Source organism: Carcharhinus amblyrhynchos, chromosome 24 (genome assembly GCF_965287045.1).
Source record: "Carcharhinus amblyrhynchos chromosome 24, sCarAmb.v2.hapA, whole genome shotgun sequence".
Taxonomy (NCBI): Eukaryota; Metazoa; Chordata; class Chondrichthyes; order Carcharhiniformes; family Carcharhinidae; genus Carcharhinus; species Carcharhinus amblyrhynchos.
The window spans coordinates 31,656,997-31,671,713 of NC_137347.1; the positions used below are offsets into that span (position 1 = coordinate 31,656,997).

At 40.5% G+C, this 14,717-nt stretch overlaps 1 protein-coding gene across 5 annotated transcripts in view; it reads right to left on the reverse strand.

Annotated features, from left to right (window-relative positions):
- LOC145357941 (ribosomal protein S6 kinase 2 alpha-like) overlaps positions 1-14,717 on the reverse strand; it is a 234,951-nt gene that overhangs the window by 99,826 nt on the left and 120,408 nt on the right. For 2 of the 5 annotated variants that reach the window (XM_080211529.1, XM_080211533.1), the window contains exon 3: positions 8,271-8,324. The exons of 2 other annotated variants lie outside the window; for them this stretch is intronic. In XM_080211529.1, the coding sequence (XP_080067655.1) occupies positions 8,271-8,324 (54 nt within the window). Of the gene's footprint in view, positions 1-8,270; positions 8,325-9,852; positions 9,926-14,717 lie in introns of those variants that run through there. One more of the 5 variants, XM_080211532.1, reaches the window with a different exon arrangement.

Below are 14,717 nucleotides of genomic sequence, written 5' to 3' on the forward strand. Positions count from 1 at the left end.
TTAGTTCCCTCATCTAAATCATTAATATTCATTGTGAATAGCTGGGGTCTGAGAATTTATCCGTGCAGTACCCCACTAGTCACTGCCTACCATGTGGAAAAAGACCTGTTTACTCCTATTCTCTTTCTTATCTGCCAACCAGTTCTTTATCCATCTCAACACACCATCCCCAATCCCATGCGCTTTAATTTTGCACGCTAATCTCTTTTGTGGGATCTTGTCGAAAGCTTTCTGACAGTCCAAATAAATCACACCCACTGCCATAAACACTCTCTCCCAGCCCCCAACCACCAACCATACTAGTTACATTGTCAAAAAAATGATAGATTTGTCAAACATGATTTCCATATTGACTGTGTCTGATCCTGCTATTGTTTTCCAAGTGCTCTGCTATTATTATTATTATAATGGACTCTAGTAATTTCCCTACTACCTCCCTTTTTAAATTTACCTACTTATGCTGATTTCGTTCAGTTCCTCCCTCTCACTAAACCCTGTGTTCCCATTTCTGGTATGCTATTCGTGTCTTCTATTGTGAAGACAGAACCAACGTATCAGCCATTTCTTTGTTTCCCATTATAAATTCCCGTTTCAGACTGTAAGGGACCTCCAGCTGTGTTCACCGTTCTTCTTCTTTTAACATACCTACAGGAGCTTTTCCAGTCAGTTTTTATGTTTCCCACAAGCTTACTCTCATACTCTATTTTCCCCTCTTAATCAATGTCTTTGCCAAATTCTAAACCATTCCTACTCCTCAGGTCTGATGTTTTTTCTGGCCAATTTGTTGCGTCTTCCTTGAATCTAACACTATCTCTAATTTCCCTTGTAATCCATGCTTTAGCCACCTTTCCCATATTATTTTTGTGCCATTCAGAAATGAACCATTGTTGCAGTTCATCCATGCATTCATTGAATGCTTCTCATTGCCTATCCAGCGTCATCATTTTAAATAATGTTCCCCAATCCTACTTGTGTCATGTAGCATCACAGTTTCCTTTTTTTAGATTCAGAATCCTAGTTTCAGAATCAACTACATCACTCTCCATCTTTATGAAGCATTCTGTCAGATTATGTTTGTTGATACCCAGGGGGCCTCACACATCTAGATTGCCAATTATTCTTTTCTCATTGCACAATACCCAATCTAGGATGTCCTGTTCTCCAGTTGGTTCTTCAAAGTATTGGTTCATAAAACCATCCTCTACACATTCCACGAATTCTTCCTCTACAGTAGTTATTAAGTTGATCTGTCCAATCTATATTGAGGTTAAAGTCACTGATAATTAGAGCTCTTCCTTTATTGTATGCATCTCTAATTTCCTGTTTAATGCCATTCCCAACATGACCACTACAGTTTGGAGGGGTCTATATACAACAACCATTCACATTTTTTGCCCCTTGATGTTTCTCAGCTCTACCCCTTCAGATTCCACACCACTGGAGGTAATATCCTTCCTCATTACAGCATTAATTTCCACTTTAACCAGTGATGCAATTCTGCCTTTCCGAAATATTGAATACCCTATCATGTTCAATTCCATTCCCTGATCACCCTGCAGTCATGTCTTCGTAATCCCAGCTATATCATAATCCTTTTTATCTATTTGTGTGATTATTTCATCCACCTTATTGCAATGCTTTGTACATTAAGGCACAAGGCCTTAAGGCTGGTCTTTTTAACATTCTTTATCCCATTCCCATTATTTTTCATTGTGGCCCTATTTGATTCTGGCCCTTGGTTTCTCTGCCTATCACGTTTGTTCTTATACTTGTTTGTTCCTTCTCTGATCCTTGCATAGGTTCCCACTCCCTGCCATATTAGTTTAATTTGGGTGCAACCAAACTGAGTGCCTATGAGCAAGTTATTTCTGACTATGTTAATGACTTAGATGCAGGGATAGAATGTACTATAACCAAATTTGCAGACACCACTAAAATCGCTGGAAAAGCAAGTTGCAATGAGGAAATAAGAAATTTATAAATGGATTATGGATAGGTTAAGTGACTGGGCCAAGATTTGGCAGATGGAATTTAACGTAGATAAGTGGTCGAAGGAATAAAAATGCAAACTTATTATACAAAATAAAGGGAACTTCAAAATATTTTGGTGCAGAGGAATTTGGGTGTCCTGATGCTTGAATCACAGAAAGTTAGCATTCAGGTGCTGCAGATAATAAGGAACATGTGTAATTTTGGCATTCATTGCTAATGGAATAGAGTATAAAGGTAAGGAACTGTTGTTACAACAGTATAGGGCACTGGTGAGACCACCTCGAGAGTACTGCATAAAGTTTTGGTTCCCTTACTTGAGGAAGGATGTAAATGTATTAGAGAAGGTTCACTAGGCTGAATCGAGGAATGAAGAAAGGTTGAACAGTTTGGGGCTATACTCTCTGGAGTTTAGGAGGAGGAAAAATTGAATTAAATGCTGAAGGGAATTAACAGGGTAGATGTTAACTGAGCATTTGGAAAGCAGTGACAGGATCAGTTCAAGTCAGCATGGATCCACTAAAGGAAAATCGTGCTTGACAAATCTTCTGGAATTTTTGAAGATGTAACCAGTAGAATGGCCGAGGGTAAACTGGTGGCTGGTGTGTTATTGAACGTTCAAAAGGCTTTTGTCAAGGACCCACAAAAGAGATTAGTGAGCAAAAGTAAAGCTTATCGTATTGGGAGTAACGTACTGACAAGGATAGAGAATTGGTTGACAGACAGAAAGCAGAGAGTGGGAATAAACAGGTGTTTTTCAGAGTGGCAGGCAGTGACTAATGGCATACCGAAGGGTTCAGTGCTAGGACCCCAGCTATTCATAATAATATATTAATGACTTGGACAAAGGAATTGAATGCAATATCTCCAAATTTGCAGATGACAGACACCAAGTTGGGTGGCAGTGTGTGCCATGAGGAGGATGCTAAGAGGGGAAGGTGACTTGGACAGGCTGGCTGACTGGATAAGTATTTGACAAATGCAATATAAGGTGGATAAATGTGAGATTATCCACTTTGGAGGCCAAAGCAGGAAAGAAGATTGTCATCTGAATAATGGAACTTCAAGAAAAGGGGAAGTGCAACGTGACCTGGGTGTCATGGTGGAACAGTCGCAGAAGGTTGGTATGCAGGTACAGCAGGCAGTGAGTAAATCTAATGGCATGCTGGCTTTCATAGCAAGCGGATTTGAGTTTGGCTTTGGTGAGGCCATACCTTGAGTATTGTGCACAGTTTTGGTGTCCTGTCTTAACAGAAGCGTTGTGGAACAAAATATGATAACAAGCACATAAGGCGACATCGGGTGACCACAAACTTGATCAAAGAGAGTGATTTTAAGAAGTGTAGGAGGTAATTAAAGTAGACAGCTTATGTGAGTAAGGAGGGAATAACAGAGGTCACCAAGAGGCCAGAATTAAAGAAATGTAAATACCTCAGAGGATTGTAGGGCTTCAAAGATATTACAGGGATGGGGAGGGGTCATTAAGAGGATTACAAAACCAGAAAGAGATTTTTTAAATTAAGTTATTGTTTAACTGGGAGCCAACGTAAGCCAGCAAGCACAAAGGTGACGTGTGAACAGCACTTAATGCACATTAGAACATGAACAGCAGAATTTTAAATGACCTCAAGTTTACAGAGGGTAGAATATGATAAACCATCCTGAAATTTATTTGAACAAATAGGTCTGAGGGTAACAAAAACATGGAAGAAGTTTTCAGCAGCAGCAGATTGGCTGAGTCAGGAGGGCAGTTTCAGTGAGTCAGTGTGGATATGCTCATCTTGGGGTCAAACACGACAGAAGTTGCAAAAAGTTTGGCTCAGCCTCAGACTGGGAGCAGTGCTTGCAGCAGGAACCAAAGATAGTTGCTTCTGTCTTCCCAAAATTTAATTGAAGCAATTTCTGCTCATCCTGTATCAGATGTCATGCAAGCAATATTGCAATTTAAAAAGAGTGCAGAGGTCAAATGAGGTGATGGTGAGATAGAACTGGCTGCTGTCTGTGTATCATGGAACCATGCAAAAGTTACAATGCAGAAAGAGGCCATTCAGTCCATCATGTCTGTGTCTGCCAAAAAGAGAGATAAAAGAAACTAGCCGCTCACTTAATCTCATTTTCCCGCACCTTGTTCATTGCCTTGCAGGTTACAGAACTCCAGATGCAGACCCAAGTAACATTTAAATAAGTTGAGCATCTAAGTTTCAACCATCAACTTAGGTAGTGAATTCCAGACGCTCAACTCGCTGAGTGGGAAAGCTTTTCCTCATGCCCCACCTAATCCTCCTACAATTACCTTTCATCTATGCCCTGGCATTTAACCCTCTCAGACAGGGGAAACAAGTCTTTCCTGTCTACACTCTCTACTTAAAGCTTCAATTTTCAAGTGCTAGCAACATTCTTTGTGGAAACTGGCATGTTTTTAATTATATCACTGAGGAGTAACATATTGATGAGAAATAGGAGGGGACAAGGATGGATCCAGAGATAATTGTGTGGGAATGGCACAGAAGTCACCAATGGCAAATCTTGGGCAGTAATTAGGTAAGAATTGAACTAGGCAAGGGCAAACCCACCCAGCTAGATGACATTGACAGGGGTTTGAAAGAGCATTGTGTGATCAACTGTGTCAAATTGTGCTGATTAGAAGTTTTACTCTTCATTTACGGGATGTGGCCATCGCTGACCAGACCAGCATTTATTGCCCATCCCTAGTTGCCCTTCAGGTGGTGGTGGGGACTGCTTTCTTAAACCACTGCAGTACCTGAGGTGTACAAACAACAAAGAAAAGTAGAGCAAAGGAACAGGCCCTTTGGCCCTCCAAGCCTGCGCCAATCCTGATGCCTGCCTAAACTAAAATCTTGTGCACTTATGGAGTCAGTATCCTTCCATTCCAATCCTATTCACGTATTCATCTAGCTGCCCCTTAAATGCCCACTATCGTACCTGCTCCCACCAACGGCCCAGGCAGCTCATTCCAAACATTCACCATCCTCTGTGTAAAAAACTTGCCTCGCACATCTCCTCTTAACTTTTCCCGCACAGCTTAAATCTATGTCCCCTAGCACTTGACCTTTCTACCCTAGGAAAGAGTATCTGACAATCCGTTCTGTCCATACCATTCAATCTTGTCAGGTCACCCCTCAACCTCCATCGTTCCAGTGAGAACAAACCGAGTTTATCCAATCTCTCCTCATAGCTAATACCCTCCAGACCAGGCAACATCCTGGTAAACAAACGTCTTCTGCACCCTTTCCAAAGCATCCACATCCTTCTGGTAGTCTGGCAACCAGAATTGTACCCAATATTCTAAATGAAGCCTAAATAAAGTTCTGTAGAGCTGCAGCATGACCTGCCAATTTTTATACTCAATGCCCCAACCGAAGAAGGCAAGCATGGCGTATGCCTTCTTAACTACCTTCTCCACCTGTTTTGCCACTTAGTGTAGTTACACCCACAGTGCTATTGGAAAGAGGGTTCCAATGACACTGAAGGAACAGCGATATATTTCCTAGTCAGAGCTTGGAGGGGAACCTCCACGTGGTGGTGTTTCCGATATCTTGTTCTTTTAGATGCTGCATTTGGACATGGACTGCTTCAGTGAGAGGAGTCGCGAATTGTACTGCATATTGTGCAGTCATCAGTGAATATCCTCACTTCTGACCACAGTGTTTATATGGCTAGTCCTGTTCAGTTTCTGGTCAATGGTAATCCCCAAGATGTTAATAGTAAGGTTTCAGTGATGGTAATGCCATTGAATGTCAAGTGGCAATGGTTATATCCTCTCTTGTTGAAGACAGTCATTGTTTGACACCTGTGTGGCATCAATGTTACTTGCCGCTTGACAGCCCAAGTCTTGATATTATCCGTTCTTGCTGCATTTGGACATGATCTACTTCAGCATCTGGGGAGTTGCAGTCATCAGCAAACATCTTCATTTCTAACTTTATGATGGAAGGAAGGTCATTGATGAAGCAGCTGAAGTGGTTGAGCCTAAAAGAACCTGAGGGTCTCCTACAGTGATATTTTGAAACTGAGATGATTGATCTACCACAACAATAATTTTCCTTTGTGCCAGCTATGACTCCAACCAGCGGAAGGCTTTCCCCCGATTCCCATTGACTCTAGTTTTGCTAGGGCTCCTTGATGCCATACTCGGTCAAATGCTGCCTTGATGCTAAGAGTAGTTACTCTCACCCCACCTCTGGTGTTCAGCTCTTTTATCCACGTTTGAACCAAGGCTGTAATGAGGTCAGGAGCTGAGTGATCCCTAGTGAAACCAAACTGAGCATCCATGAGCAGGTTATTTCTGACTAAGTGCCACTTGATAGTGCTGTTGATGCCCTCTTCCATCACTTTACTGAAGATCAAGAGTAGACTACTGGGATGGTAATTGGCCATGTTGGATTTGTCTTGTTTCTTGCCTACAGGATATACCTGGGCAATTTTCTACATGAAGGAAGAGCACAGGGACTCTGCCTTCATCATCATGAATAATAAATTGTAGAGGGTCAAACTTATGGATCTTATCAACAATCCAAATGGGTTAAAGTGCACCAAAGATCTTGGTTCACTTTCATCATGGTTCAGCAGTAAGAAGCATAGATTTAAAGCTGCTAACGTGATTCACTGCTGTCAAATTTTTGAGTATGTACAGTTGAAGTTTCAACAGGAATCATCATTTTAGACAACAGCAATCATCAAATGTCACTCATTTTAGACATACATATAGTGTACGTATTTCAAACCTACTTATCTTCAAAATCATAGAAATTCTGTTGCACACAGAAGTGCATACACGTTGCAAAATGCAAAACAGAATTCTGGAGGTTTGCTAAGAAAATATCAATGCACCAAGTATAGTGTAGTGTGGGTTTTTTTTTGTTTTTATTCCAACTCAATTAAATGAAATCCAATTCAGAATCTCAACAAGTTGAGACATTGCCAATCCAAACTAACAAGACAGGGCTCTCACCTCTTGTCTTGGGCTTGATCTACATGATCCAAGCTGATCGGAGTAGGCATAGCTTCTCCTCCAAGGCTTGATCTCATTTGCATCTTAGGCAAAAGGCCAAGATGCTGCTTTTAAAAATTACTTCAAATGAAGCTAAAATGTAAACTAACGACTTCAAACAAGCACAGCATGTCAATACTACACAGACAAATGCTTATTACTGGGTTATAGTGTTGCGAAGTTGGGTACAGTAATTGTAGATTGATGTTTGTAAAATTGTGAAATGCTAGGGAGAAAGCATTGCACAGCTCCTTTAAAAGGTGGTGCTTTTCCTGTGCTCAAAGGTAAAACAAATGCAAGTACATAAAGAGCCCAAACTGAAACATTGGCATCAAAAGGCCAAGCAGCAGTTTTACCAAGACAATAGGCTTTTGAATTTAGCCAATCAATTTGAATCAGGCACTAAGATACCAAGAAACTATTAAATTTAAATCTAATGGTTTTGACAACCTAGGACCAATCCCATTGTGGGAAATATTGATATGTCATCACAGGTATAAAGAAGGGTGCAGTGGGACAAAAAGAGAGAGCAACTGCCACCTGCCAAAGATAACAGCTCACAGCTCTCAAGAGAGATACAGAATTGCTGGCTCTCATAGCTTCATCGATGTCTTAGAGAAACCACCATCTAGACAGCAAAGCTACCAAAGAAGAAAGAAGTTTCAGACAGAAGAACCATCAGAGAAGGCCCAGAATATTCCAGAAGACATAAAACCCGGTTGTAATTTAGAAAGTGATTAATTTCTATCTTCTATTAAAGAGTGGGAGTTGTACTTGTTTGAACAGCATTCCATTAGGATCTTGTTTTATTTGGGAATAGTTGATAGTTAGAAGGGATTTAGTGGTTTGTTAATAGTTTAGTTAATTTGTTCACTGTTAGTCAGATAAATAAATTATTACGTGTTGATTTTAGAGTGCGTGTCAGGGATTTATTTTGTATTTAACCACTAGAAGTTGCTGAAGTGCAGGACACATTACTTCACACACTTTTTACAGATTATAAGGTGAGGTACTCTTCTTTGGGTGTTTTGGTGTTAGTTCTCGGGAGGTGGGGAGGAGGAGAGATCAACCCCTGCTTTATAGCAATACACAAAATACAAAGTTAATAAAACTGAATAAAAATTACTAGTGCCATAGAAGAAGTCAGGCCAAAACCCAAGAGAAAATAAGGTGAATGTTTCATTTAGGAGCAATTAGTGGGCCATTTGTCACGCAAGGCAAAACAGTGCAGATTAGAAAGAGGATATGTGCATAAGTGTCAACATCTTACCTTACATTTTAAAGAGTCAAAGTCCTTTTCGATCCATGTGATTTCTGATTTTGCCTATATTAAGAGTCATAAAATGAAATGTAATTTGGATCAACACATATCCCTCACATTATGTACATCTCCCTAAGATTCACATCCTGATTCTTTATAAAAATGAAGGTTTTATCTAAGGCTGAGACGGCCCTAGTTTTGCTGTTATGTTGAGCTCGCAGGGACATATTTCTCCATTTGTTCAGCAATAGTAACAGTATTTTGTTTGATGTGCTATATTGTGCAGTTTTTACTTGGTTTTGGTCACATGGATCATGATGTAACCAAAACAGAAAACGTTGAAAAATCTCAGCAGGTTTGGCAGCAACTGTAAGAAAAAAAGCTCACGTTTGTCAAAGCCTCACAGATGCTGCCAGACCTGCTAAGATTTTCTAGCATTTTTTCTTTTGATTTCAGATTCCAACATCTGCAGTGATTTGTTTTAATTTGGATCATAATGTAATATTGTAGCAGCGTTAAGCAGAGAAAGAAAGTGAAATGAACTACTGGAAGATTTATTTTGATCCTGACCAGCTAACCATAACAATTTTATTAGTTTAGAACTGAAGCTGCAACATACAAACATAACATTTAGGAGCAGTAGGCCACTCGACCCCTCATACCTGCTCCATCTAATCCTGGCTGATCTAACTAACTTCAAACATAAATTCCTGCCTATCCCTGAAAACTTTTCACCCTGTTGTTAATTAAGAATCTATCAAGCTCAGCCTTAAAAATATTCAAAGACTTTGCTTCCACTGCCTTCTGAGGAACAGAGTTCCAGAGGTTCATGACCCTCAGAAAAAAATTCTCCTTATCTCTGTCTTAAAATCATTGTCTTAGTTTGATGAATTATGGAAGCAATAGTTACCATAGCAGATTGTAAAGAAATGTTTCTCTATCTCTCCCCAGTGTTCTCTTTACTGGAAGTCAGAAACTCATGGTGCATTATAATTCCTTAGGCACTACATCCTACGTTATTTTGCCAATGCAGCTTTTTTTTAGGTGTCAGCCTGGAGACCAATGTTGGCAAAATAATCAACAATATAAACACCACCTGGACACAAATCATTGGCAGGAATCCCAGCTGGTTTTCCCACCCATAGACTAAGAGTGCCAAAGGTAACTGAAACCCCAGTTTAGGTCAGTTAATTCAGCACAAACTAACGATTAACATTTTTGCTTTGCTTTTCTCCTTAGCTCAATTTTATCTTGATCAAACTCAATCATTAAGGAAGATAAAAATAATTTAAAGAATGGTTTCTTTTAGTGCATGTCCAAATGATTTTAGAACATCATTTGAGACAGCTGGAAGGCCTTAACTGAAAGGCTGTCAATCATTAAGGCTAACCACATAGAATCTCCAAACTCTCACATTTGCACTCCATGAGAGAGAAATAAAATTCTATACTTTGGTGCACGTGGCAAACCCCTTCACAGATGGAACTCATCTTCCCAGAAGTAAGAAATAGTAATGCAGTCAAAACTGTGTAGAATGTCTCAAGTTACAAGATTAAGATTGAATTCTTAACCTAATCAAAACAAAACTTGCCTCTTGCAATCTGGTTTTACTTCCAAACAGTGTCTTCAGCATTCTGTAGCAGCTACTGACAACCAGCCATGTCCGCAATGTAGTCACAGTAACATTACACAAACTAGCCTTCAGTTTTTATTCAGCGTCTTGTGCAATTTCCTTGTTAAAACCACAATGGTCACTCAATGCGCACCACCTAATTCAGATACTAAATGCTAGTTCCTTCACTGAAATGATGCCTGATCTCGACTAAGCTAGCTCAGTCTTCAAAAGTTGTGCTTTCACCGTTCAGCAATTAAAACATTTCTAGCCAATTAATTAAATCTTTTCTAGGAATCCTGAAATTGTCTGGCTCCTGCTGCTCATCAATAACATATATCACGCTTTTGATGAAAGGGCACTGGGAGAAGAGAGAATTTTTTTTTGTCCTGCAAATGATTTTGATTTTATATATTTCCAGCAAAAGTTTCAAGCTGTCTTCTAGGGCTTGCAGAATTCATTACAAATGCCAAAAGGCCTCAGAAAAAGGTAAACAAACACTATTTCACTGTTTTCAAGGACCTCTTACACCAAAGCACAGGATATTGTGGTCCTTAAGTTATGAAATAGTGCAGGTGAAAAGATTTGTAATCAGCTCATCGCCAGCTGTTACTTGCATCAGACAATATAATTCCTGTTCCAGGAATTCCTGTTCTCATTGCCAATGCTCATCACAGGTCATAAACTTCAAAAGAATGTTGTCAAGCAATCCTAACACATGACTATCAAGAGACCAATATAAATATATTCTCAATATTTATCATTGCATTCAGAAGTGTTGATTTCTACTGGCTAAATAAAACAACATAACAGGAAGCTGCAATAATACCAGCTTCAAAGCTGTACAACTATTTTCAGCAAACAACCAATTCATCAAGAATTACCTCTGTGAGGATCCTTGAAACATAGTACCTGTGCTATGTTTCTACGATCACCACTAATCGTCCCCATCCATCTCTGATGAAAAAACTCAATAAGCTTTGCAGTTTTTTTCCCCCATAATACTTTTATTCTCCAATTCCAGTATCTTTTTCTTTATTTGTCAATCCTGAAGTAGAGGCTTTCCTGCTTCTCTTCCTGTACAGCTGACTACACAATGAGTCAGAATTCTAATTAGGATCTAAGAGACATTTGTAAGTGCCCGTCCGCCTCGCCAGTGTCCTCTTACAAAGTAAATCACTCTCAATGATACCTTATAAAGTATATTTTGGAACTTGCCGTTATTTAGTGACTACCAATGTATGAACATGATCATGTATGAATTTTCACACTGACCTAACAGAATGCAGCTAAGGAAAGAAAAGAAAAAGTCTGTATTCATATGGTACTTTTCACATCCCCAAAACATTCCAAAGCATTTCATAGGCAAGTTGATGGGTATTCATACGCGAGTCCTAGTTCAGTGGTCAATTTGAATGCAGCACAGTATCACAAATTGTAGCAAGTTCCTTTTTGGTCCTGCCCAATGAACTATAATCTGAATTCGAAGTCGAAAACCAAACACTTGTTTCGACTATGGGAACTTTAGTTGTAATGAACCAAATTCAGTTGCTCTTCCTAACGATGTTACATTTATGCCACATTATGATGCAAACTTCTCATCTACTATACCAAAAATACTTCTAAAAGAAATCTCTGATTTACAGCTTACACTAACATAGAACAGTACAGTAAGTACAGGCCCTTCGGCCCTCAATGTTGTGCCGAGCTATGTCCAAACCCAAGATCCAGGTATCCCACTCCCTATCATTCTGGTGTGCTCCATGTGCTTATCCAACAACGGCTTGAAAGCTCCTAAAGTGTCCGACTCCACTATCACAGCAGGCAGTGTATTCCACACCCCAACCACTCTCTGAGTGAAGAATCTATCTCAGACATCCCTCCTATATCTCCCATCATGAACCTTATAGTTATTATCTGTATAAAGATGGATAAATTACATGCGACAGATAAAATTCCCGATTTTGCCAACAAGTTGCGCCCGTTTGAGCATGAAAACTTGATATAGTCGGGTGTGAGGCAGGTAGTGCGATCCGCGCCCACCTCCACACCGGTTCCCCCTTTACCAAGGGCCGAAAATGGTTGCCATCGGGACCATGTCTAAAAACGGGCACGACGTCAATTTAAACGCATTTAAATTGACTTAATAGACTGCACGCCCAAACTTACCAGCACTTCTCTCTTTACCACCACATTCGCCCATCCAGATTTGACACAAAACAGACATGGTCTGCAAAGGTCTGATTCAGGTGCTCCAGGTACTGAGGTAAGTTCTGAGCTCTCTGTATCAGATCGTTGGGGGGGAGGGGGAGTGTCCACTGCCACTCTGTCTCTGTTCAGTGAGGGGGAAGTGGGGGGGTCCGCTGCCACTCTGCATGTGTTCGGTGCAGGGGGGTGGCCACTCAGAGTGTGATTGATGGAGGGGGTGAGGGAGGTGAAGGAGGATAGGGGACCACAATCGGCTTGGATAGTGGGGGTTGGGGGGATAAGGGAGTCATTAATGTTGTGGGGGTGGGGCAATGTCTGTTTGGGCCAGGGGGAGGCATATCAGACCTGGGAAGGATGTGGCGGGGAGCATTTTCTATTTTTGTTTTACTGTGCATGCGCAGTTGGAGGCATCGACCAGAGTTGCAGTATTTCAGGCATGTTAAGCCTCGCCCACAAGCTTCTGCAGCATGATTCAGAATCACTGCTATTTTTTCAGGCAGAGCATGTATGGGGGTGCCTGAGAACAGATCTAAAAGTAGGATCTGAAACACTCCCGTTTCAAGTCCGCCCAATACTTAGAATCAAAACGTAAAATAGGGCCCAAAGAGATCTTGCTTTTTAAATCATGGGGAAACCTCTACGTTCAGTAGTTGATTTAAGATTACTTTTTGTTTGGAAAAAGGATGGTGCTGCCAGGCCATAATTGTTGACTCATCATCCTGAGGTGAGGGTAGGCCTTCTTCAATTTGATGATGAAGGAATGCAAGTTAGTTCAAGTCAGGGTAACATGCAACCTGGAGTGGAATTCAGAGGCTATAATGGTCCCACAATTCTGCTATTCTTGTTGTATTTCTTGGTGTTTGAGAGGTCAATGAAGTAAACCAAAGATGCGGTTGGTAATTTTAAAATTGATTAACATATTCTGACAGTTTCTCAACCAACTTGCTTTTTCCATGTTTAAGATGATCATTGCCACTTTTCATACAAAATTTTGTTTCAAGAAAAGACCATTGCTCTCAGGAATGAATAAGGTGATCTACCAACTTTACAGTGATGGCAAAATCACTTCAATATGTTTACACGGATGCTAGAATCAGCAGTAAATTAGTTGTGCTGATGTGTCAAGAGATCTTGTTAGTCGAACCTGTTATAAAGACTCAAGCACAAAATCTATTGCTTAAAAGCAATACTGAGGGAAACACTGTCAGAGATGCTGTCTTTCAAGTAATTAATTTTACATCTGCCTATCAGGTTGAGGCAAAAGATGCCATGATACTATTTTGAAGAATAACTGGGGTGTACTTACTGGTGTTCAGGCCAAAATTTATCCCTTAAACAATGTCATAAAAACAGATTACTTGATCATAATCTCATTGCTGTTTGTGGGACTTTACAATGCACAAATTATTGTTGCGTGTTTATATTGCAACACTTGTCCTGTCAATGAAGGGAAGGCTAAGACAGGTTTTTGAGGGAAAGCCCTTATCCTGTGGCTTTCACCACGACCTTCTCAAGGGCAATTAGGAAATAGCAAAAAATACAAGCTTTCCAGAAATACTCTTATTCCATGAACAAATGAAAAAAAGTTTTTAGTCTTCCACTATTCAAAGATTAGCAAACATAAGTAAACGCGCGTCAATTCCAGTAAGCAACTGATAATAACAACTATTCTATTTGACAACTGGGAAACCCTGCATTCCAGGTTCCAATGTTTTCAAATTTTCACAGGGGTTCTCCTAATTTCCCAAAGCCAAGAGTGATGGTCCTTGGCATCAAGGCAGCATCTGACTGACTGTGGCATCCAAAAGCCCGAGCCAAATTAGTCAATAGGAATCAGGGGAAAACTCTCCACTGGTTGGAATACAAAGTACAAAGGGCGATGGTTACATCTGTTGGAGGTTAATCATCGCAGTCCCAGGGCATTACTACAGGAGTTCCTAAGGGAACTCCTTGGGAACTAGGAACTAATACTAGGCCCAACTATCTTCAGCTGCTTCATCGATGGCTTTCCTTCTGTCATTGGGTCTGAAGTGGGATGTTTGCTGATGATTGCTCAATATTCAACGCTATTCACGATGTCTCAGATACCGAAGCAGTCTGTGTCCATATGCAGCAAAATCTGGAGAGTCTGGCTTGCGCTGGTAAGTAGTAAGTAACATGTATGCTACACGTGCCTGGCAATGACCATCTCCAACCATCTCCCCATGACATTCAATGGCATCACTGTTGTTAAATCCACTACTATCAACATCCTGTGGTTCACCATTGACCAGAAACTAAAATGGACCAGCCATATAAATAGTCTGCTATTTGAGAAGATCAGAGGCTGGAATTCTACAGCAAGCAACTCACATCCCTGACAGCCAAAGGCTGTCCACCATCTACAAGGCTCAAGTCAGGAATGTGATGGAATTTTCTCAGTCACCTGGATGACTGCAGTTCTAGCAACACTCAAGAAGCTTAATACCATCCAGGACAAAGCAAGCCACATGATTAGCATCCTCATCCACTACCTTAAGTATTCACTTTCCCCTCTATCCCCCAAATGATGCACAGTGGTAGCAGCATGTACCATCTAACAGGCTTGTCCAACATACAGCCCCGCCAGTTTCAGTCCAGCCCTGCAAACAGTGTTC